Here is a 23,667-nt window from a genome sequence, read left to right as displayed (position 1 = left end):
GTCAGCAGCCTCTTTTGCCCAACGGCTGCTGTCCTGGACAATTCCATCATCACAGAAAGTTCTGTTGGAAATTCTGCTTCTCACAGCCTAAGGCTTCACACGGGCATCCTACAAAGAGGTGCTGGGAAATGCAGTTTCATGGTGACAGAAACACACCCAAACACAACCACACAATTCCCTCCCATGGAAGGAAGGAAGAATACAGTGGAGAAGGAACTGTAACAAGCACTTTTCTGAAAGTTCCATGGTATCACAAAGACAACCCTGAAATACAGGCTCTTGAAACTTTCACACCCTGTGGTGCTGGGGCCCAAGCCACCGCTTGCAGCATCAGCATCCTATCTTGGAGAGAGAGCTCAGCTCTTCTTCTACTCTAGTTCTTGCTAATGTGCCTGGGGAAGCAGCAGAAACTGACCCAAATACTCAGGCTCCTGCCATCCATGTGGGAGACCAGGAGGGAGTTCTTGGTTCCTGGCTTTGACTTGGCCCAGTCTTTGTGATCACTTGGGGAGCAAACTAGTAGATGGAAGATCAATTCTGTCTGTCTGTCTGTCTGTCTCCCTGTCTCTCTTTCAAATTAGTAAGGAAATAAATCTTTAAAACCACCTTATACACATTCCTTGTGAAAAGAGCCTCTTTTAAATGACGAATGTTTTGGGGAGAATTGTATACCCCCAAAAAATTATGTTGAAGTCTTAAGACTTCGGAATGTGCCCTTATTTAGAAATAGGGTCAGTGCAGACATAATCAGCTCAAATGAGGTCCTACTGGAATAACGTAGACACTTTAAGCAAGAGGACTCCTGTTATTACATGAAGAGAGATTTGGACACAGAGAATCACATCCAGGGAGAATGTCCTGCGAATGTAGGACACAGACAGGCGTGATGCATTTGTAAGCCAAGGAACCAATAAAATTGCCAGATACCCACCACACATCAGGACAGAGGCTGGAACAGATTCTCCCTCCCAGCCTTCACAAGGCACCAATCCTACAGACACCTCGATCCTGGACTAGCCACTCAGCTCATGGAACTTGTAGGGCAGCCTCAGCACACTGTACAGCCCCTCGGGTGACTGTCACACAGGGTTCATCTTCCTCTACAGGAGCTCATTTCTCCTTTTCCTTTCCATCAGTACTAACAGCACTAACCTGCTCCAGGGCTGGCTGGACCAAAACAGTCTTATCTCCTGAATGCAGCTGAACCTTATTTATGTATCCCGGGCACCCCTATGCTTCAAATTGATGCACATGTTTGGGAGGGCTGTTTGGACCTCTTACATATTTCCTACCATTACAATAAAATAATTAATGGCTAGCTTGAAACAATGAAAGAAAAATGTTCGAAAGGTTGTGTTCTAGTTTTAGGATAAAGTAAAAAAAAAAAATTAGAGAAAAGCTGTGAGGCTGAGATTCTAAAGAAAGACAAAAATAATGGCCACAAACAGCAGCTGGAAAGCAAATAGCCTATGCAGGGATAGCAGGTGAAATATTTCACCCAGAGTAGACCCTAGGTTCACATAGGTCTTCCTTATCTTCCCCCTCTCCCAGGGACGTACATCTATACCTTTGACACTTGCTCACCACCCTGCAACCTCCCCTGGTGAGACTGCTGGTCATGGAACCACCACCATCCTGCCAGGAAAAGACGTGGGGGAAAGAGAACCTGGTCCAAAGTTGGAGGCCAGCATGGGATGAAAAAGTGAGGGGAAGAGGCGATCTTGGCACCTCAACTTGGAACTCTGAGCACATGAATTTACAGAAGGAAACTGTATCTTGTGGGGGACCCTGCAGATTTAAAATATAGTGTTTTACGTCTATTTAGGGGCTCTAAAGAATTTATTGGGCCGATCAAATTCTTTGTCTGAAAATAGTTGAAATACAGTCTCCCTTTTGAAGGATATCATCATTGGATACAAAATTCTACAATGTCATAATTCTTCCACAACTTCAAAAATTTCATGTTATTGTCCTCTGGATTCCATTATTTCTGTTGAAAAATAATAATAAAAAAATCTTGTGAATTCTTTGAAGATCATATGTCTGTTTTCTCTAGCTATTTTAGCCTTTTCTCTTCCTCCTTGATTTTCAGCAATTTGACCATGATATGCCAATAGACAGTGTTCTTCAACACAGTGTTTAGCTTGATGACATGTGTAATTTTCCCAAATCTCTGCCCAATGTGTTTTGTCAACATTGGAAAATTTCAGGGATTCTCTCTTCACACATTGCTTTTATGCCATTCTTCTCCTCTTTTTCTGATACACTGCATCCATGTTAGATTAAATATATTCATCATATTCATATGTATTTGGGGCTTGTTCTCATATTTTGCGGGTTTTTTTCTTCTTGCTTCGGTTTGGATATTTTATTCTGTCTTTCCACTATTTTTCCCTTCATATGTACCTAATCTGCTGTTTAATGTATTTTTAAATTTTGGCTATTGTATTTTACAACTTTAGAATTTATAGTAACATGTCAAACTTAACAATTCTCTCTTTAGTTCCTTTACATTATGAATGTTAATTTTTAAAATTTTGGGGGGCCAGCGTTGTGGCATAGTGGATAAAGCCACCGCCTGCAGTGCCAACATCCCTTATGGGTGCTGGTTCGAGTCCCGGCTGCTCTACTTCCAATACAGCTCTCTGCTATGGCCTGGGAAAGCAGTAGAAGATGGCCCAAGTCCTTGGGCCCCTGCTCCCATGTTGGAGACCAGGAAGAAGCTCCTGGCTCCTGGCTTCGGATCGGCACAGCTCCGGCCGTTGCAGCCAAGTGGAGAGTGAACCACCAGATAAAAGACCTCTCTCTCTCTGCTTCTCTCTCTGTGTAACTCTGACTTTCAAATAAATAAATAAATAAATCTTTTTTAAAAAATTTGAGAGGTGAGAGACACACACACATACAAAATGAGAAATGGAGATGGAGGAGAGGAGATGGGGAGGTAGAAAGAAAGAGAGAGAGAGCGTGACCGAGCATTCCCTTCTACTGGTTCACTCTCCAAATGCCCATGACAGCCAGGGCTGACCAAGCCAAAGCAGGGAACCCAATCCTTGTCTCCCACGTGGTTGGTAGAGACCTAGACACTTTAGCCATCACCTACTGTTCCCTAGCGTCTACAAAAGGCCAGAATAGTGAGTAGAGCCAGGACTCAAACTCAGTTTGGTGTCTTAATCATAAGGTCCAACACCAGCCTAATCATAGTTACTTTAAAGCACGTATCTCTCAACCCCTCTTTAAAGACACTCTGTAGATATGTTCCTACTGCTGTGTTTTCTCTTGGTTTTTGGCCATGGATTTGCCGTCCCTTCACATGCTTAGTTATTTGTGAATGGCTTCTGATAGGCAAATAGACTTGGGGGTACCAGCAATCCTAGGCCAACTTACTATAATCAGTGCCTGAGATGATTCAAGCTAGTCCGCTTCCTATTCTCCCTAACACTAGGATGTGACCTCAGAGGCCCCAGAGCCAGGAGTGCTGACTTCCTCCTTGGTAGGTCCAGGTTAGTCGTTTCATCCCCAGTCCTGGGGGTCTTCTGAAAGCTCTGCTCTTTAATATCTACTCCCACTTAGCAGAGCTCAGGCTGAGGCCGAGATACTCAGGCCTGGGAAAAGTAGCCTGAAATGCAGGGCTCACCTCTCTGGACTTTCTGGACCATGGTGTTTCTCTTTAGAGGTTCATTAATGAATGTGAGTAGATAGCTTTATATACATATTGCTGATTTCTAATCGTTCTCAGCAACAGAGTAGCCTAAAACATGTGCTCCTGTTGCCTTTGATACGACATGAAAAACTCTTATTTCCATTGCTTTATTTAATCCAACAACAGTAACAAATAATATATTACAATTTTGTAGCCTATAAGATGAATGTGTAGAGAATTTCAGTAAAATTACCCAAGTTCATCAGCTACCAAAAGACTATGGATTTGATCCCAGTTCAATAAACCTTGAGAGTTGAATTTATTAATGACTATATATTATCCTTCCTCTGATTTGATCCTTTATATAACTTAAGTGATAGACAGACTCAGAAAGTGGCATGTGGGGCTCAGAGCTCACATTCTGACTTCAAAATCTGATTTCTTGATAATCTTTTCTATTGGAGTGTGAAATTAAAAAAACATCGCTTTTGTTTTTTTCTATGAGAAAATACATTTAAACTTCAAACAAATGACATTTTGAGACACAGTCCCAGCTCAGTCAAAAATCAGATGATGTCTTTGATCACAACTGTCCTCCCAGTGGCTGGAGGAACAAGCTGAAAGGGGAGTGTCCAATACTGCTCTCATTTTTTAGACAAATAAACCAAAGGCCATAAAGATAAATCACTTAGCTTCCGGATCACTTATTCAGACAATAAGTATTTATTATAGGCCATGCGCCAGGCATTGGTCTGAGCACTTGGGATATATTTTAATAGGTGAGATAATAGAGATAATAAACATAGTGAAGAAGCCAAGTACATAGATCTTAAATTCTTTCGAGGAAAGGAGAGCCCTAAAATGTACTGGGGATGCAGGGTAGGTTATAGTACTTCACTTTAACACAGGGTTTTCTAGAATACAGTTGATAAAGACTCCCTATCACCCCCACTCTTAAACACAAAGACATACTTCTTCACAGAATAATTAAAACTTTTTTATTTTGTGCCCTGCCAGTTCAGTTTCCTATATTTTGCCACCTTTCAATACCCTGGGACAAACACCTTAGCACTGATTTTTCATTCTGTGTAACTATCCTGCCCTCACAATGTGCAGGAAAACACACACACTAGTCGTCATGCTGTAATATGCACTGGTATTCTCTACCAGTTTTTGGCCTTTTTGAGCCCCAAATCTCAGGCCACGAGGACACATTTTTTCAAACCTGATTTTACTTATTTTTCACAAGACCTTCAAAGAAGCTGTACTGCATAATTCTTGAAAATGTATAGTCTGGCTTAGGCTTTAAAAAGGATTTCCCCCAGTCAGGCTAAATAACATAAATCTAAGGGTGATGCTTTCTCACTAATTGCAGAAAAATCTAAGTCAGAAGCCTGATTTCATGGTAATCATTCCCATTTGTTTGATGAATTTTGCAGTTATTTCAGAATACTTATGAGCATCTCAGATAAGAGCATGCTAAGCCCGGAATAAGAGCTACTAAATAATGCATTCATACTTTTATGTAAATAAAAGTATTATTAATTTTGATGGCTCCTATGGATATTCTTAATCTACAGTTGAAAAGAGAGGCATTTTTCTCTGTAAACCAGTTCACACATCAAAATATATGTAAAGAATAATCACACTACACACAAATTTCACCTTTTTTTGTCCAAAATATTCAAGGAAAAATTTGCTAATTAGTCAACGACAGATGTAATCCTGTAGTGATAAAGCCCTGTGCTCTTAAAGCACAAGCTCCATTTGTATAATTAATTAAAATACCAGGTTTAAGCCAAATTATTCAAAATTTGTCATGTGGGCAAGCACAGTAGCACAATGAGTTAAGCTGCCACTTGCAAAGCCCATATTGGTGAGCAGGTTCAACTCCAGGGTGCTCCACTTCTGATCCAGCTCCCTGATCATGCACCTGGGAAGGCAGCAGAAGATGGCCCAAGTGCTTAGATCCCTGCCGTCCACATGGGAGACTCAGACAGAGTTGCTGGCTCCTGGCTTCAGTCTGGGTTGCAGCCATTTTAGGAGTACCCAGTGGATGGACAATCTCTTTTTCTCTCTGTCTCTGTCTCTCCCTCTCTGTCACTCTGTTTTCAAACAAATAAATACACCCTAAAAAAACCTGTCTCATAATTGTCTTGATTTCTACCACCCTGCTGTTTCTCAATAATTACTCAGTCAACAGTTAGGAACAAATTGTTAATTCACTTATGTGAGCTAAGATGGAAAAATTTCTTTAGACTGATGTGAAAGATTACATTTAAACAACAGTGGAATATGTGTAGAATCTCTAAAATGATGCATTTGCACACACATTATCTATTCCATGACAGCCTCACAACAATGTACTAAACTTGAGAAGTTGGGCATTGCAATGTCTATTGTTGTAGCTGTGAAAAAGTACAGAAAAGAGGGTTAAGTGACAGTCAATCAGCGGTCATTACTTTAGCAAGTGGCAGAACTGGAATGTTTGGATCCCTTTCCCTCCTACCCAGAGCAATTTGAGGCTTCCACACACAGCGCTCTGGTCCATTCAGACCAAGACAAATCCTGAGTGGGTGGCCAGGGTACTGGAGACTGGATATCCTTGACCCTCCCCCTTTCTTCTCATCAGCCAGACCGTGATAGGATCGCTGTTAGCCCTGCACTGCTGTAAGAATTAAATTAGATCAAGCATATACATTGCTCATGTTCTGGGCAAATAAACTATATCAAGCAATCCAATGCAATTCCTAACTTGAAGGTGAGCTTTTTACTTTCACTAGAAATTCATTAACAATTCTATGAATTTAGGCTTACCTTAATCTCTCTCTGCCTATTCTCATGCTTCTGGCTGGCAGGAGCTAAGCAGTCTTAGAGGTCTTTGTAGAGAGCCAAAGCTCTAATCTGCTATATAGAAACCCAGGGATAGAACTACACTTCCCCAATACACATCTATTTACACCTAATTTCCTAGTATACCTTTTACCTAAAGTATGCCATTTATACCTGACAAATAAAGGATGAACAGACAGCTGAGTGCATAGCGAGAGGGAGGAGGCAGGGAAACCTGTGAACAAACAGAAATAATCAGATGGACAGAAATCCTAGCAGCTTAAGTACCATAAAAGAAAATGAACAGAAAGCCCATTTTTTAAATACCATTTATCCAAAACTCTGTGTTGGATTACTTTTTAAAGTTATTAGAAACTGAAAACTTATTTCTCCACTCATTGTAACTTAAAACAATTCTGTTTTAAATGCACATATGCCTTAAAAATGGAAAGATGAAAGTTATATTAATGATAATTTGTAGAATTCCTTTTCACTACCCTGTCCCATCCCATACCACCTTTCCCCCTGGGAATTCCAATGTGTGACTATTTGACTATACCCATCCATTACGTCCCACACAGCCGCCTCTTGTCTTCCTTCAAGCTCCAGGAAACATCAGTGGGGAACAATGTGTAATGACATAAGTAATGCGGTTCTACAAGATGGCACTTTTTTTTTTTGTACAACTGTGAGGAACTGATGGTGGCACATCAGAATCACAATAGCTCTTGAACCGGGGGTGCACAGCCACTGCCATAAACAGGAGCTTCCCTGCAGGAACACTTGCTTCCCTGGGATCTGTGATTTGGCTGTTGCCTTGGAGAACGGATGAAAGCAATTACAGGACACAGAGGCTGATTCCCCCTGTACCTGTTGAGGTGAAGCCAGTGATGAGGTCTCATTTATACTAAAGGAATTCATGGTTTCCTTCACAATAGAATCCCAAAAGATTAAACTAATCTCATCAGAGGCACATTTCATAGAGATGAAAACTCAAGATTTAGTATCCCAGGCTTAAAGGTGAGGCAACTTATTACGAGTGATAGCAGTTTCCTGGAAAATGACCTCCTTTGCTGCTTCACAGAAGCTGTGTAGAAAACAGGACAATTCCTGTGCATTTTCCCGAGTTGAAAGTATCAGTGACAGACAATTCAAAGTTTTATGAAAAATCATAAAAGAAATGTGGCTTGGAAAAATAAGTTCCTTGTTGCCAATGTCTTAAGATGACCCTATCGATGGATGAACCTGCCTGTCATTTGGGACACTGCTCAGTGCAAAGACAAATATTTGCTCTACACATGTGGAGTAACCAGCTACAAACCCAGTGCCTGGCTCCTGGTCGCAGCCAGAGTACGGCCAAAGTATGGAGACGTGCATTCTCAGATGTGACACCCACCTGTGCACAGCTCACGCAAACATGTTCCCTGAACACGTACTGCATGGCGTGATGGCGCAAAGAACTTTTCACCAAGTATCTCCTTTTGAAATCAGAACAAGGAGCTCCATCCATTAGAAAACACTAAGGCTCTGAGCATTTCATATCTTGTTGCAGTTCACAAAGATAGGCAGCTAAATCCCAAGAGTTTGCAACTCAACACTACCTCTCACATTGCTTACCCTCAGCGTCACCCACTCAAACCAGGACACACACATGATGCTCCCAGCTAGGGACCAGGGCAGAGGGTGGGGCAGAGAAGACCAATCAAAGCCCTTGTGACCAGAGGGTAGCCCAGTGCAACAGAACTTTCTCCAATGGTATATATGTTCAGCAGTGTCCATCACAGTACACACAAGCCACATGTAGCTCATGCAAGTAGGGGAACAGATTTTTAACTTTACTTCGTACAAATTACTTTACATAGTAAATATGGCAAACAGTGACCATATGGAATGCTTTAGAGTTTACACAGAGACAAAAGACATTTTTTTAGGCCAACACAGGGCAGGAAATACAAAGGAGTAAATATTTTTTTCTTTTTAAAAATTTATTTATTTTATTTGAAAGAGTTACACAGAGAGAGATGAGAGGTGGAGAGAGAGAGAGAGAGGAAAGAGGTGGAGAGAGAGAGAGAGAAGAGAGGTGGAGAGAAAGAGGTCCACCATCCTATGGTTCTCTCCCCAATTGGCCACAATGGCTGGGGCTGCTCTGATCTGAAGCCAGGAGCCAGGAGCTTCTTCCAGGTCTCCCATGAGGGTGCAGGGGCCCAAGGACTTGGGCCATCCTCTACTGCTTTCCCAGGCCATAACAGAGAGCTGGATTGAAAGTGGAGCAGCCAGGACTCAAACTGGCGCCCATATGGGATGCTGGCGCTTCAGGCCAGGGCGTTAACCTGCTGCACCACAGTGCTGGCCTCAGAAGTAAATATTCTAAGAGACATACCAATGAAAACTCTTCCAAAATTCAAGGACACCAGAATAGGTGATGGAACAAGAAGAGCTTTCAGATCCAAAGGAGCAACAGAGCGGATGCAAAGTCAAGGAGACTCAGTAGAGTGTAGCAGATGCATGGGGCAGCAACGGAGAAAATATGGCAAAATAACAGGTAAGAGACATGCAGTTAAAGTGTATTCATTCTTTAAGGTGTTTATTATGTCCTTTCCCTCCAGTATATCCAAGACGAAGAAAAAGAGAAAGAAAATAGTTCATAATCAAGACAGGCTTTATCAATATGAAATAATGAACAACAGAACTATGCATCCATGGGAAGAGATCATTGTAGGTAAAGAACAAAATACATTGATAACACAATTTTGAGAAGCATGCACTTAAGATGGCATGGTAAATTCCCAAATATGTAATGAATGGCACATTCATTGATCAAGGGAAAGCTACAGTATCCTCAATGGGGGTCCATGGGATTTGCCAATGGGATTTGCCAATAGTCTGAGCCTAGGGATGGGGGTGCAGAGGGCCTTTTGAACACAAGATAACTGCCTTTCAATGTCTCTTCATGCCCCAACTGGGACTGTCACGTATCCAGCAGGGTCTGAGCCCACAATGATGGAATTGGTACAGAGATGCTGACCAAGTTGGCTGACAAGGAGCTGGCAAACGCTTGGGCTCTGGCCACACAAAGCTAACAAACAGCACCACCAACACCAAGCAGTGGCTCGTATTAACTGGCCCTTGGGTGACTTCATATTTTAATAACCAGACACATACTGGTTGAATCTGGGCTCTGGAGTCTTGTATAATCTGCAGAGTCATATCATACCTTACACCACAGAGTACAGACAAGGCCAGCAGGTGTCCTGAATGCCACATTTGGAGTTCATTTTGCTCACACAGTGTATAACACCTGGCATATTTTATTTTATCTTATATTAACCGACAACATTTAAAGGTCAAGAAATCTCACTATATTGTAGACATTAAGAATTTTTTTTCCTTTTGAAAATTCAGAAGATCTGGCAAAACTGGGCTCATTCCCACTTGAACCTGAACGGCTGTGGCCCCTCTTCTGCCCTGAGAACCTGGTGACTAATGTCATCTGTCACTCCATCCCAAAATCATCTGGGCTGTGACCCTTGCCATGGAGTCTTCAGTGTCTGTACTGTAAAGTGGCACTGCAAATGAGATAGGAGATCAAAATGAAGCAAAAATATATACCCAGAGGAAGATGGATAATTTCTGTCCTAATGAATTTGAGCCGTAACTCTTCAGAGAACTTATTTTATCCCTGATCTACTAACAGGGCTACCAGCCTATTTTTAATTGAACTTGGCAATGTCATAATATCCCCTAGAACTTTAATGCCAGAACTTTTTCAAGGAGTTGTAAAATTCCTTAACACTTTCTCCCATTTTCTGAGTAATATACAAAATAGACCTGCAGTCTGCTTGCTATCATTTACCACAATTGTGAACGTTAAATATCAACTTTTCTATAATCTAGATTCGCCTCTCTTCTCTCCAGAATGTTTGTTTGTTCACAGAATTACATGATACTCTTTTTTTTTAACTTTTTTTATTTTTTATTTTTTTGACAGAGTTAGACAGTGAGAGAGAGAGAGAGAAAGGTCTTCCTTTTTCCGTTGGTTCACCCTCCAAGAGGCCACTACGGCCGGCGCGTTGCAGCCGGCACTGTGCTGATCCGAAGCCAGGAGCCAGGTGCTTCCTCCTGGTCTCCCATGCGGATGCAGGGCCCAAGGACCTGGGCCATCCTCCACTGCCTTCCCGGGGCACAGCAGAGAGCTGGATTGGAAGAGGAGCAACCGGGACAGAACCGGCGCCCCAACTGGGACTAGAATCGGGGGTGCTGCCACCGCAGGTGGAGGATTAGCCTAGTGAGCCGTGGCGCCGGCCACATGATACTCTTGATTTAATATTAAGACTATTAATAGAGACTTACATATAAAACTCATAAGTATACATGCAATCACAATTATATAAACAGATCCTAGATTTGTGAGCTTTGCCACAATCAAATCTACAGCTGAAATATCACAGGACCACGCTGAATGTGCAGTGTTCACACGTCACCCTCATTTGATTCAGACAGAAACAACATATCTTACTCGTTCTCTTCCTGGCCCAAACCCCACTGCCCCTGACACATACAAGATGACTTAAGAAAATCTCTGGAAAATGGAATTAAAAGATAAGTTTAAAAGCAAAACAATTTTGAAATCCATGCTTATGAGAGGTTTTCAAAATTACCTTTTAATTTCATTTTTCCACCACCTTTTTAAAAGTATCATAGTAACAGATTTGGGATACTTAGTTTTCTACCCTTTATGGTGCTTGATATTAAAGCTACTCGTTTGACTCCTGGGCTCAGTGGCATAGTGGGCTCAGGAAAGGTTTAAGGTAATTTACCACAAAGTTAGGAGCTGGATTTGGCTTTGGATGTAGGTGTGGGATATACTGGGAGTGTTGAACCCTTCCTGTGTATTAAATGTTTAGTGCAGAGAGCTTTTTAAATTTTTGGATGAGGGTATGTCTAAACAGCTTAAATGAGTATGACAGTGCAGTGGTTCCTAAATCAAATGTGAAGCAGGCTGCTTAAGGAGCCTTGGAAAAGCTTGTTGGGAATAAATAACCAAGTAACCCAGAGACTCTGATTCCACGCTTCAGGTATGAGTTTTAAGAGCATGCACTGTGAGTATCTTCCCCAGGAGGTTCTAAGGATTGGGGCGTGGGGGTTAGTTAAGGAATCAGTTATCCCCTGCTGGTTTGAGATGTACTGAATCTCCTTTGTAAAGGACGCAGTCAAGTTCAAGACCAATAAAAACCCTCAGAATGACACAGTGACACAAGGCCCACTTTTTTCCTTGAGAAACCTGGGATTTTGGGGGTGGAAAATGAAGCCTGAAGACACCTTTTATTAACCATCAAAGTCTCAAAGAGACCCATTCTATTTATAACCTTATGTGTAGAGGTCTATTTAGTGATGGGCTCTGACCACTGGGAGGGCATGACCCTGGAAAGCCTTCAGAGGCTAAGCCTTGCCTTTTCCCAGAACAGCGCCAATCATGTCCAATAATAGACATCAAAGACAATGAAAAAAGAAAAGTAGGTGTTCACAGTACTGTCTTGACAGAGGGTGCTAGGGCACTTACAAAGTCATGCTTTTAGGCTCATGAGATAAAGAACTGGGCAGAAGATGGTGTTTAGCCTGGTAGTTAAGATGCCCATGTCCCATGTTGTAATGCCAAGGCTTAATTCCTAGCTCTGGATACAGACTGCAACTTCTCCTAATGCAGACCCTGAAAGACAGCACTGATGGCTCAAGGAATTGGGTCCCTGCCACCCGTCTGGGAGATCTGGATTACATTCCTGGCCCAGCAGTTGCAGACAACTGGGGAGTGAACCAGTGGATGGAAAAGTTTGTTCTCTTTCTCTCTCTCTCTTTCTCTCTCTCTCTCTCATACCCATTTCTCTGCCTCTCAACTAAACACAAACTTAAAAAAATTGATTGGTCAAGGAAGACTTCCCTGACCACAAACACGGACTTTATAAAGAGAACAAGTGATGAAAAGATTGGTTGACAGTCACTCTCTAATGGCACTACAGGACACAAATGACATTCTTCAAATGGCACAACAAACATGACAATTAAAAAACTGGCAGACCAAATCTTCAAACTCAGATACTATTATCTAGTCACATCAAAAGCAGTAACACAAATCCTGGTTTTACCTGGATTCCTGGCCAGCCAGAAAACAGATTGAATTTTCCTATCATCCTTGAAGCAAGTCGTTTTCTAATAACAAACATCTGACCAGTGGAAATGAAAATGTAAGTGGAAGTCTTAAGGGGTGGTTTCCAGACGCTGCTGTGTAAGTCAGCTCATCTTGTGCTTGCCATTGCCACACTAGGATGGTGGAGGAAGCGAGACAGATGGAAGCTGTGGATTACTATGACTTGAGGGAACAACAAATTCTCCTTGATTACACTACTCATGGTTTGTGTCTCCCATCATCTTGGGGTAGATTTAGCCCTACATGATATAAAAGTTCGTATAGCAATAATTTCTATCAAAAAGTTAAACAATATTTTCTTATCAGAAAAGAAAGAGAAAAACTAAGTGTTTGGTCGTTGTCTCTGCAGACGTACAACGTATCCAAATGGCAACACCCTGCCAGCAAGGTTCATGAATAACTGCTTCTTTGCTCACCAATGTTGAGTAAGCTGGAAAGAAGCAAGAACAGAGAGGGCTCTCATACCTCTTACTTTCTCCACGCACCTCCTCTCGTGGCTCAAAATTTAGGAGCCGGTTATTCTGTTCCCTACTGCAGTCATCCCTCTTCTCTCCCTTAAGTCCCTACGGATACTGGGAAAACTTGAGGGTCACAGAATCCCTGTAGAATCTGTACACAACGACGTAGGGGGAGACGAAAGAAAAGCTACTATGACAATTAGAAATCCTGCATGTCCCTGGCACTACTACAATCCAGGTAGCCTTGTTGTGACAGTCCCATGGGTCTTAGAGCTCAGTTTTCTTAGCTGTAAACTTATGGGATTGGAGAAAATATTTAGGTACACTAATTCTTTTATTTTATGGTCCTAAAATGACACCTCATAGTATTTTAGAGGGCTCCAAGTTAATACGTGAAATAACAACCAAGTTCATTTCCATTCAGAACATCAGTATTAAATAATGAACTACAATATTTTATACCATCGTAACTTAAGAACAGATTTCTCATTGCTATATAACTAAATTGATATTTGTTCTTATTATTAAGAATGAAACTGAGAAGGGCAAGGGATTAAGGGCCATGAAGACTGGGAAAAGAATTTACCAAATGCCGAATTTTTGGAAGAAGTTTCAGAATCTTAAGTTGATAAACAGAAAGCCACAGCTTGATGAAAATGTGCTATTCCCTTTAAGAGTGTATAAATCCTGTTAGATAAAAGTTGTTAAATACATTGAATTCACTCTGGAGTACAGTTAAATGGATATGATGGATCGCAGGTTGTCTTGAACTTTTCCATTGGTTAAATTATGATCGATGAATGGCATTCTCTGCAGAATCTCCAGGCAGTCTGTGTCTGAACTCCCTGTCTTTATCAAGAGCTTCCAATCAGCAACTGTTCTAAATCCATCTCCATCAGACCAACATGACACTCCACAATTATGATAAAGGGGAAGGCCAGACACCCTACAGAATATGTCCCTCGGTTGTGTGTGTGACATGAAGTGCAATCAACGTGTCAGAGACACAAAACTATCTCAACAAATACAAGATATTTTAGACTTTGAAATAAGCTTGCTAAGCAAACTCTAGCCCAGCAAAGAAAAAAATGTTTCTGGCTCTATCATTGCCCTTTATTTGAAGGGGGGGAGAGGGAGAGGGAGAGGGGGAGGGGGAGGGGGAGGGGGAGGGGGAGGGGGGAGGGAGAGGACTGACTTTTCCATTTGCTGGTTCACTCCCCAAATGGCCAAAGCCAGGAGCCAGAACTCCACCTAGGTCTCCCACATTGAGTGGCAGGCTTGGGCCATCTCTACCTTCCTCTGTCTTCCCAGGCATATGAGCAGAGAGGTGGACTGGGAGTGAAGCAGCAGGAAGTAGAATCTGCACTCTGATATGAGATGCTGGTGTAGCAAGCAGTACTGCAATGCTCCCCCATTACCTGCCTTTAAGGAAAGCATTTACTCAGAGGCACTGGCACTGGTATAGAAATTTCACACATCATCTTTCCTGTTTGCTGAGTACTACCGTGATCACAGATAAAGGACTTGTGATTACCTGTTCAAAATTGAATGAAGAGTGATACAGACCAGCTAAGCTATAGATAATCCAAGAATAATCGCTTGGACTTTAGGTAACAGTAGGAGTGTTTGTTGAGTGCTGAATGCATTTGGCATGTTTATGTTTTTAATTATGTGGACTTTGAGGTACAACAGATACTTACCTGCTACCTCATGAAAACTTCCAGCAGGAAGAAAGATAGGGACTCTAAAACAGCACAGGAGGGCACTGGCATTGTGGTGCAGCAGGCTTAAACACCGCCTGAGACACCAGCATCCCATGTGAGTGCTGGTTCAAGCCCCAGCTGCTCTGCTTCTGATACAACTCCCTGCTAACACCTGCGAAGGCAGCAGAAGGTGGCTGAAGCACCTGCAACCCTGCCAGCCATGTGGGAGACCTGTATGGAGTTCCCGGCTCCTGGTTTCAGCCTGGCCCAGCCCTGACCATCATAGCGATACGGGGAGTGAGCCAGCAGACAGGCTTTCTGTCTCTCCCTCTTTCTCTCTGCCACTCTGCCTTTCAAATAAATAAAAAAATGAATCTTAGACCAAAATGCTGGAAGATATCCTTATGGGAAACACAGCATTAATATTCAAATAGCTTAAGACAATAATTTATGCGGTTCATTTTCAGCATCAATCATCCTATGAAAATACCTTCTTAAAAAGCTGGGAATGGCCATTTTAAAGTTGCCTTATAGGAAGACAGCCTAGCAGTTAAGATGCTGGTTGGGACATCCATATCCATGAGTCCTGGCTCTGTTCCTGATTGCAGGTTCCTGCGGATGCAGACCTGAGAGGCAGCAGGTAACAGCTCAAATACTTGGGTCTCTGCCACCATGTCAAAGACCAGGATTGAGTTTGTGATTCCCGGCTTTCGCATGACACAACCCCATACATTTAGGGAGTAAATCAGTGGATGAGGGTTCTTGAGCATGTGTTTCTCTCTCTTTCCTTTTCAAATAAATAAGAAATTTTTAAGGTTTTCTTGTGTTTCAGCCAATGTTGTGAGTCCAATTTCATTTACAAGAGTCGACCTTGGCCCCTACAAAACAGATTTGATTACCTAAGTGCCAACTATTTATAAATACGAGTACTCACCACACCCACAGGCCCCAAAGACTATGTCACAGTGGGGCTCCAACACACTGAGATTTATAGTCAAAGCAGAGTCTTCTTCTATAAATATCTGATAGAAAGGTTATTTCAAGAAAGCATTACAGTACTGGGAAGGCGAAAAGGCTTGGCATCTCTGCCTTCGTGGTGTGTCCGTCTCCTCTGCCACCTTAACCTTTGGGTCAGATCCTTTCTGCTCAGCCCTGCACACAGACATGCCAGTCATTAGAACTCTGCCTGCAGCTTGAGGTTTCTGCAAATAGTCTCTTACCTGGAGCTTGCCACCCTGCCTTCCCCATCTCCACGAGATAAGGAGGCATGCACAGAAATAGTGATTGCTTGGTTAAGGATTTATAGGAGCAGGCTGACCAGATCCATGTCTCCTAAGTCAACGAACCGAGGACAGAGAGTTTTACAACCTGTGCAGGCACCCAGTATATGCCGCAATTCACCACCTCTTGACCTAACTCCCTCCCCTTTTCCTGCCACTTGTACTTAAAAACAGCCTGTTACAAGGCACAGGCAAGATGGTTCTTTAGAACGCTAGTCCCTGTTGTCTTCTCAGTTTACCAGCAATCTGAATAAACTCCCTTTCCTTGCTTTAATACCTCAGCCTCGAGTCATTAGCTTCTTCATGCAGGGGCAGATGAACTTGGGAGTCTTGACAGTACACACAGAGGAGACTTTTCATTCTTGGAACACACTAGAGACAACTCCAACAACACAGAATGCCCCCAAACTTGGCTTTGTTTCATTATTTTACCACTAAGATAAAAATGAGACTAGGACTTAAATTTAGGTTAACTTCATATGACCCCCTTATGATTAGACTTTACAAATGCTTCAAGGTAGAGTTATTTTAAAAATCAAAGTAGTTAATGAGAATAATAACTGAAGGAATAAACTAAAATGTGCGCTCTGGAATGATAAGGAAAACAACACCTGAGTAGCTCTAATCTGACAATATGGTGAATAACAAACAGTCCCAAGATCATTTTTAATTGCTTTATTTACTTAACTGTTACAATTTCCTTTTGACTTGAACTGTAGTTTGACTGTATTCTGTTACGTACTTTCTACTGTTTGTTTTTCTTTCATGCTTACTACAAAACAAATGCTATTTTTAACTACAATTGAAGTTGTACCTGTAGCAGAAAATTAAAAGAACAGGGAAGCAGATAATATTCCAGTCCAGGACTACCCTAGAGCATGATGACATAATCTAAAAAGAAGATCATTGACTTGATCAACTAAAGGGAGATCTCTGTGCAGAATCTGGGACACACAAGGATCATTGCAAAGTATTTGCTTTAAAAAAATAATTGAGACAAATATGAGGATGGACACCAAAGGCAAAGACATTTCATTTAGCAACACCTCACATGGAACATTAGAAGTAAATTAATTTTTAAAGATTTATTGATTTATTTAAAAGTCAGAGTTACACAGAGAGAGGAGAGGCGGGGGGGGGGGGGTCCTCCATCCGATGGTTCACTCCCCAGTTGGCCACAACGGCTGGAGCTGTGCCAATCCAAAGCCAGGAGCCAGGTGCTTCTTCCTGGTCTCCCATGTGGGTGCAGGGGCCCAAGGTCCTGGGCCATCTTCTACTGCTTTCCCAGGCCACAGCTGAGAGCTAGACTGGAAGTGGAGCAGCCACGTCTCAAACTGGTGCCCATATGGGATGCCGGCACTTCAGGCCAGGGCATTAACCTGCTTCACCACAGCGCTGGTCCCAGAGGTAAATTAATTTTCAAGGAGTAATAGCTAGATCCTCATTGATGCTTTAGTGTTTTTTTTTTTTTTTTTTTGGACAGGCAGAGTGGACAGTGAGAGAGAGAGACAGAGAGAAAGGTCTTCCTTTGCCGTTGGTTCACCCTCCAATGGCTGCCGCGGCTGGCGCACTGAGGCCGGCGCACTGCGCTGATCCGATGGCAGGAGCCAGGAGCCAGGTGCTTCTCCTGGTCTCCCATGGGGTGCAGGGCCCAAGCACCTGGGCCATCCTCCACTGCACTCCCTGGCCACAGCAGAGAGCTGGCCTGGAAGAGGGGCAACTGGGACAGAATCCGGCGCCCCAACCAGGACTAGAACCCGTTGTGCCGGCGCCGCTAGGCGGAGGATTAGCCTAGTGAGCCACAGCGCCGGCCCATGCTTTAGTTTTTTTACTTATGGAAATATATTTAAATTGGGATACAATTCACAAATAGCTGTGGACACAGATCAATTACACATGCTCCCATCAATTACAATAAAGAAATCCTGCTATTCTGGATTTTAGATATATTTTTTAAAAAACTAAACACATTGAAATATTATAAATAAGTCAGAAGTCATATTCTTTTTTATCTAAATATTTATGTATTTATTTGAAGGGCAGAATTACGGAGATGGAGAGAGATTTTTTTTTTAAGATTTATTTATTTACTTGGCCGGCGCTGCGGCTCACTAGGCTAATCCTCCGCCTTGCGGCGCCGGCACACTGGGCTCTAGTACCAGTCAGGGTGCCGGATTCTGTCCCGGTTGCCCCTCTTCCAGGCCAGCTCTCTGCTGTGGCCCAGGAGGGCAGTGGAGGATGGCCCAAGTACTTGGGCCCTGCACACCATGGGAGACCAGGAGAAGTACCTGGCTCCTGCCATCGCACGCTGGCCGCAGCGGCCATTGGAGGGTGAACCAACGGCAAAGGAAGACCTTTGTCTCTGTCTCTCTCTCTCACTGTCCACTCTGCCTGTCAAAAAAAAAAAAAAAAGATTTATTTATTTACTTGAAAGTCAGAGTTACACAGGGAGAGAGACAGAGATCTTCTATCCACTGGTTCACACCCCAAATGGCCGTGATGGCTAGCACTGGGCCAAGCTGAAGTCAAAAGCCTGGAACTCCATCCAAGTCTTCCTCGTGTGTGGCAGGGGCTCATGCACTTGGGCCATGTTCCCCTGCCTTCCCAGGCACATTAGCAGGGAGCTGGATTGGAAGTGACTCTGCTGGAGCCCAAATCAGTGCTAATATGGGATGCTGGTATTGCAAATGGCAGCTTAACCCACTGCGCCACAATGCCAGCCAGCCCCAAAATACCTGAATGCTATTTATCATCTCAGATGATGGCACAAAATAATTGAAACTGGAAGAATTTGGAGAAACCTTCAAGAAATAGGGCTGAGACCAGAGACAAGAAGATTTGGGCTCTAATCCTAAATTTGTTATTCATACTTACTGATTCTGTGGCCTTGAGCAAATCACATTCTACTGTGATATCCTAGGTTTTAGTGCCTATAACCTCGAAGCTATTATAATACTAATAGTGCTATTTGGGGGATTATCGAAGACACCATTTGTGTAACACCTGGTCTGGTGGCTGGCACACAGTATACAATACCAAGTAATAGATGTTTTTCAACCACTTAACATAATTCTTTGGGGTTAGATTTCCCATATTTGGACTTGCTACAAAATTGCAAACAACACAGCACACAGGAAAACCTATTTAGCCATTCTCAAGTTATTGTAGAAATAAAAGCCAAATGCAAACTCACTTTCTCACATCAAAACTGGGGAGAAATGATAACTTGGCTGTTTATTTGGACTTCAAAGTCTGCAAAACAGCTTTCCAACATAAATTCAAATTTAACGTGCCATTGGCTTGCCACAAAAATCAGTTATTTGGCTGCCTCTCAAAAGACTTTACTAAATACAGCTGTGAAATTTCACAGCCAAAAACAGTGAGAGAACACATAACTAAGTGAAAATTTATCTGAGTATACATTTAAAATCATTAACGATTAATACCAAAGGAAGCATATTTCCCTTACAAGTCAAAATAATTTAGTTAAGAACAAAGGCAGTATCTCGAGGTTACAAGTATCTGCTTGAAGAAAAAAAATTAATTGAAATAAAATCTCAATGCCTACATATACACACAAAATGGCCTTTTCTCGTAAGTAACTTGGCACATACCAAAACTAGAGTTGAAAGAAGCTGGTTTTAAGAATTACTTGGCTATGGTTTCTTTGATTCAAGAGTCTCTCTGCCATATCCTTAATCATTTTTCATCCAATCTGTACTTACATACTGCGGATGACAGCGAAGTCACTACTTTCCAAATCATCTTCTCCATTATTTTACAACTCTAACAGATAAAAAAAAGTTTTTCAAATAAAGCCACCAAGAAACTCAAAATAATGACAACAACAAAACAAGTTTGTCCTACTACTGAATTGCATATAAGAAATTTTCTCAAAAGCCTAGGTCTTTTTACATGAACTACCTTCAAGATTGGTATCCTCTATTCCTCACTCACACAGTGATTCTTTTTTTTTTATTTTTAACTTTTATTTAATGAATATAAATTTCCAAAGTACAGCTTATGGATTACAATGGCTTCCCCCCTATAACGTCCCTCCCACCAGCAACCCTCCCCTTTCCCACTCCCTCCCCCCTTCCATTCACATCAAAATTGCTTTTCAATTCTCTTTATATACAGAAGATAAGTTTAGCATACATTAAGTAAAGATTTCAACAGTTTGCTCCCACAGAGAAACATCAAGTGAAAAATACTGTTTGAGTACTAGTTATAGCATTAAACCTCAATGTACAGCACATGAAGGACAGAGATCCTACATGAGGAGTGAGTGCACAGTGACTCCTGTTGTTGACTTAACAAATTGACACTCTTGTTTATGGCATCAGTAATCACCCTAGGCTCTTGTCATGAGCTGCCAAGGCTATGGAAGCCCCCTGAGTTCACCGACTCTGATCATATTTAGACAAGGCCATGGTCAAAGTGGAAGTTCTCTCCTCCCTTCAGAGAAAGGTACCTCCTTCTTTGATGACCCATTCTTTCCACTGGGATCTCACTCGCGGAGATCTTTCATTTAGGTTTTTCTTTTTTCCCCCAGAGTGTCTTGGCTTTCCATGCCTGAAATACTCTCATGGGCTTTTCAGCCAGATCCGCATGCCTTAAGGGCTGATTCTGAGGCCAGAGTGCTGTTTAGGACATCTGCCATTCTAAACCTAACCAGAACAGTGTGGTATTGGCATAAACAAACAGATCAACAAAATGTAATTGAGAGCCCAGAAATAAGGCCCTGTGCGTATAATAGGATGATATCTAAAAAGGTTGCCACAAATATTCAGTAGCGAAAGGATGGTCTCTTCAACAAATGGTGCTGGATTAACTGAATATACAAAAGAATGAAATTGGACCCTTACTTTACACCATATGCAAAAATTAAAAATGAAAGAGTTAAGACCATAAGAATCTTAAAAAATTAAAAAAAAAAAAAACTTAGAAGAACTCATCAAAGAAAGCTTTATGACCCTGGACTGAACAATGATTTTTTTTGGATAAGACAACAAAATCATAGGCAACAAGACAAAAATAAAGTCGACTATATCAAAATATGAAAACTTCTCTATGTCAAAGGGCACAATCTGTAGAATGAAAAGGTAACCTGTAAAATGAGAGAAAATATTTATAAATCAGATCTCTGATGAGGAATTAGCAGAGTACAAGAAGAACTCCTAAAATTCAACAAAATGGAAACAAGCCAATTATAAAATGGCCAAAGACTTAAATAGACATCTTTCCAAAGAAGATACACAAATGGCCAGCAAGAACATGAAAAGATGTTCAAAATCACTAATCATTAGGGAAATGCTATCAAAACCACAACAGAATTCCTGATGGCTACTATCAACAAAGCAGAAAATATTGAGTGTTGATGATGTGGAAAAATTGGAAACTTTGCACACAATTTCTAGGAATGATGCAGGCTCTGTGGAAAACAGCATTACAGGTCCTCAAAAGTGCAAAATAGAATTACCATATGATCCAGCCATTGTGCTTTAAGCATATCAATAAGAACTGATAGCAGGGTCTTGAAGAAATATTTATACACCCACATTCATTGCAGCATTACTCATAATAGCCTAAAAGTGGAAGCAACACAAGTGCTCACAGATGCATGAACTGACGAACACAGTGTGTTACAAAGATATAATGGAATATCCTTCAGTCTCAAAGGGCTGGGTATGGCGGAGTAGGGATTTGGGCTGCCACTTGGAATACCTGCATCCAATATCTGAATGCTTGTTCAAGTCCCGGTTGCTCCACTTCTGATCCACCTTCTTGTCATTGTGCTTAGGAGTCACCACGTGGTGTTTTAAGGACTTAGGTCCCTATGACCCTTGAGGGAGACCTGGAGGGATCTCTTAGCTCCTAACTGGTTTGGCCCAGCCGTGCCTGCTGCAGGCATTTCAAGATTGAAGCAGCAAGTGGAAGATCTCTTTGTGTCTTGCATCAGATATCCAGAGTAATGAAATTCAGAGACAGAAAGTAGAATTGATGGTTGCCAGGATCTGGGAGTAGGGGTGGGGTTACTGTTTAATGGATGTAGAGTAGTTTAGCAAGAGGAAAAGAGTTCTGGAGAAGAGCTTCAGAAGGACAGGACATTTAGTACCATGGAAATCCAACAAAGATGATAGATTTGCTCTTAGGTGCACTTTACCACAATGACTTCAACAATGATTATCAATTAAAAGTCCGTCTTTTCCTATTGATTTGAGAAGCCATTTTTCTGACCCTGACTTTCTGTGTGCTCCTGGGTCTATTTCCAGTTGCTCCCCCAGTGGCCTCTGGAGCACCACTCTAGTACAGAGGGCCCAGCTGGAGTGTGGGTGCTGGATAACGCAGGCCCCCACTACACTTCTCCTTTCAGTTTTTCCTGGATGCTCTTGCATAGGACTGGCAAGTCCAAAGTAGAAACCTGTCATCTTTACTGGCATTATATTACATTCATTAAACTGAAGACAACTGGTATCGATGATGATGAGTCATCTGACCCAAGAACAAGCTATGCCTACCCACTTGCCTCAATCTCCTCTGGGCTCCACGGGACAAGTTTAGAGTTCCACTTCCATACATAGAGTTTGTAACCTGTAAGTATTTTACTTTATTTTTATTATTGTTGTTGTCATAAATAATATTTTTTCTTCCTTTTTAACTTTTGGTCAGTTAATGTCTGTATATACAAAGGTCACTGATTTTTATAGGTTAATTTTATACCTTGCTCTCTGAACTAAATTATTTTATTTCTTTAAGTTTTTTCATTGGTTATTTGCATTTTCAGGTATCATCTGTAAGGGGATAGTTTCACTTCTTTGTGTATAATTCTTCTTATTATTTTTTTTTGTATTTTACTGGCTATACCCTCCAGAACAACGTACAATAGCAATGAATACTTAAAATTGTTTTTGAACTTAATGGGAATGCCTCTTATTTTACCATTATGTAAGATGTGACCTTATTTCTGTAAACATTTTATTTATTAAAGAATTGTTCACCAACTACTATTTCATCGAGTGTTTTGAAACTGCTTTTTAAATTAATCAGGATTAGATGCTGAACTTTGTCAAAGCCCATTTCAGAATCTATAAAAAGAATAATAAGGCTGAGCACTTAACCTAGCAGTGAAGATTCCAGTTAAGGGGCCAGTGCTGTGGCACTGTGGGTAAAGCTGCCACCTGCAGTGCCCACATCCCATATGGGTGCCAGTTCAAGTCCTGGCTGCTCCTCTTCTGACCCAGCTCTCTGCTATGGCTTGAGAAATCAGGAGAAGATGGAACTCTTGTGGGAGGAGACCTAGAAGAAGCTCCTGGCTCCTGGCTTTGGATTAGCCCAGCTCTAGCCGGTGTGGCCATTTGGGAAGTGAACCAGTGAATGGAAGACCTCTCTCTCTCTCTCTCTCTCTTTCTCTCTCTTTCTGTAACTAAAATAAATAAATAAATCTTAAAAAGAGAGAGAGATATGCTGATTAAGACGTGTTTATCCAATTTGGAGCCCTAGGGTTCAGAATTTAGCTCTGGCTCCTGACTCCAGTTTCCTGCTAAATGCA

The 23,667-nt window shown here is 41.8% G+C and overlaps 1 protein-coding gene across 5 annotated transcripts in view; it reads right to left on the bottom strand.

The window, feature by feature from the left end:
• PTPRM (protein tyrosine phosphatase receptor type M) overlaps positions 1–23,667 on the bottom strand; it is an 869,082-nt gene that overhangs the window by 698,189 nt on the left and 147,226 nt on the right. The window contains exon 1 of one of the 5 annotated variants that reach the window (XM_051852141.2): positions 19,841–19,904. The exons of the other annotated variants lie outside the window; for them this stretch is intronic. Within the exon in view, the coding sequence (XP_051708101.1) occupies positions 19,841–19,889 (49 nt within the window). The 5' untranslated portion in view covers positions 19,890–19,904. Of the gene's footprint in view, positions 1–19,840; positions 19,905–23,667 lie in introns of those variants that run through there. 5 annotated transcript variants of the gene reach the window in all.

Source organism: Oryctolagus cuniculus, chromosome 10, assembly GCF_964237555.1.
Source record: "Oryctolagus cuniculus chromosome 10, mOryCun1.1, whole genome shotgun sequence".
In the NCBI taxonomy this organism is placed as follows: Eukaryota; Metazoa; Chordata; class Mammalia; order Lagomorpha; family Leporidae; genus Oryctolagus; species Oryctolagus cuniculus.
Note: the sequence above shows the minus strand (reverse complement) of the source record. Positions and strands in the feature narration are given on the sequence as shown.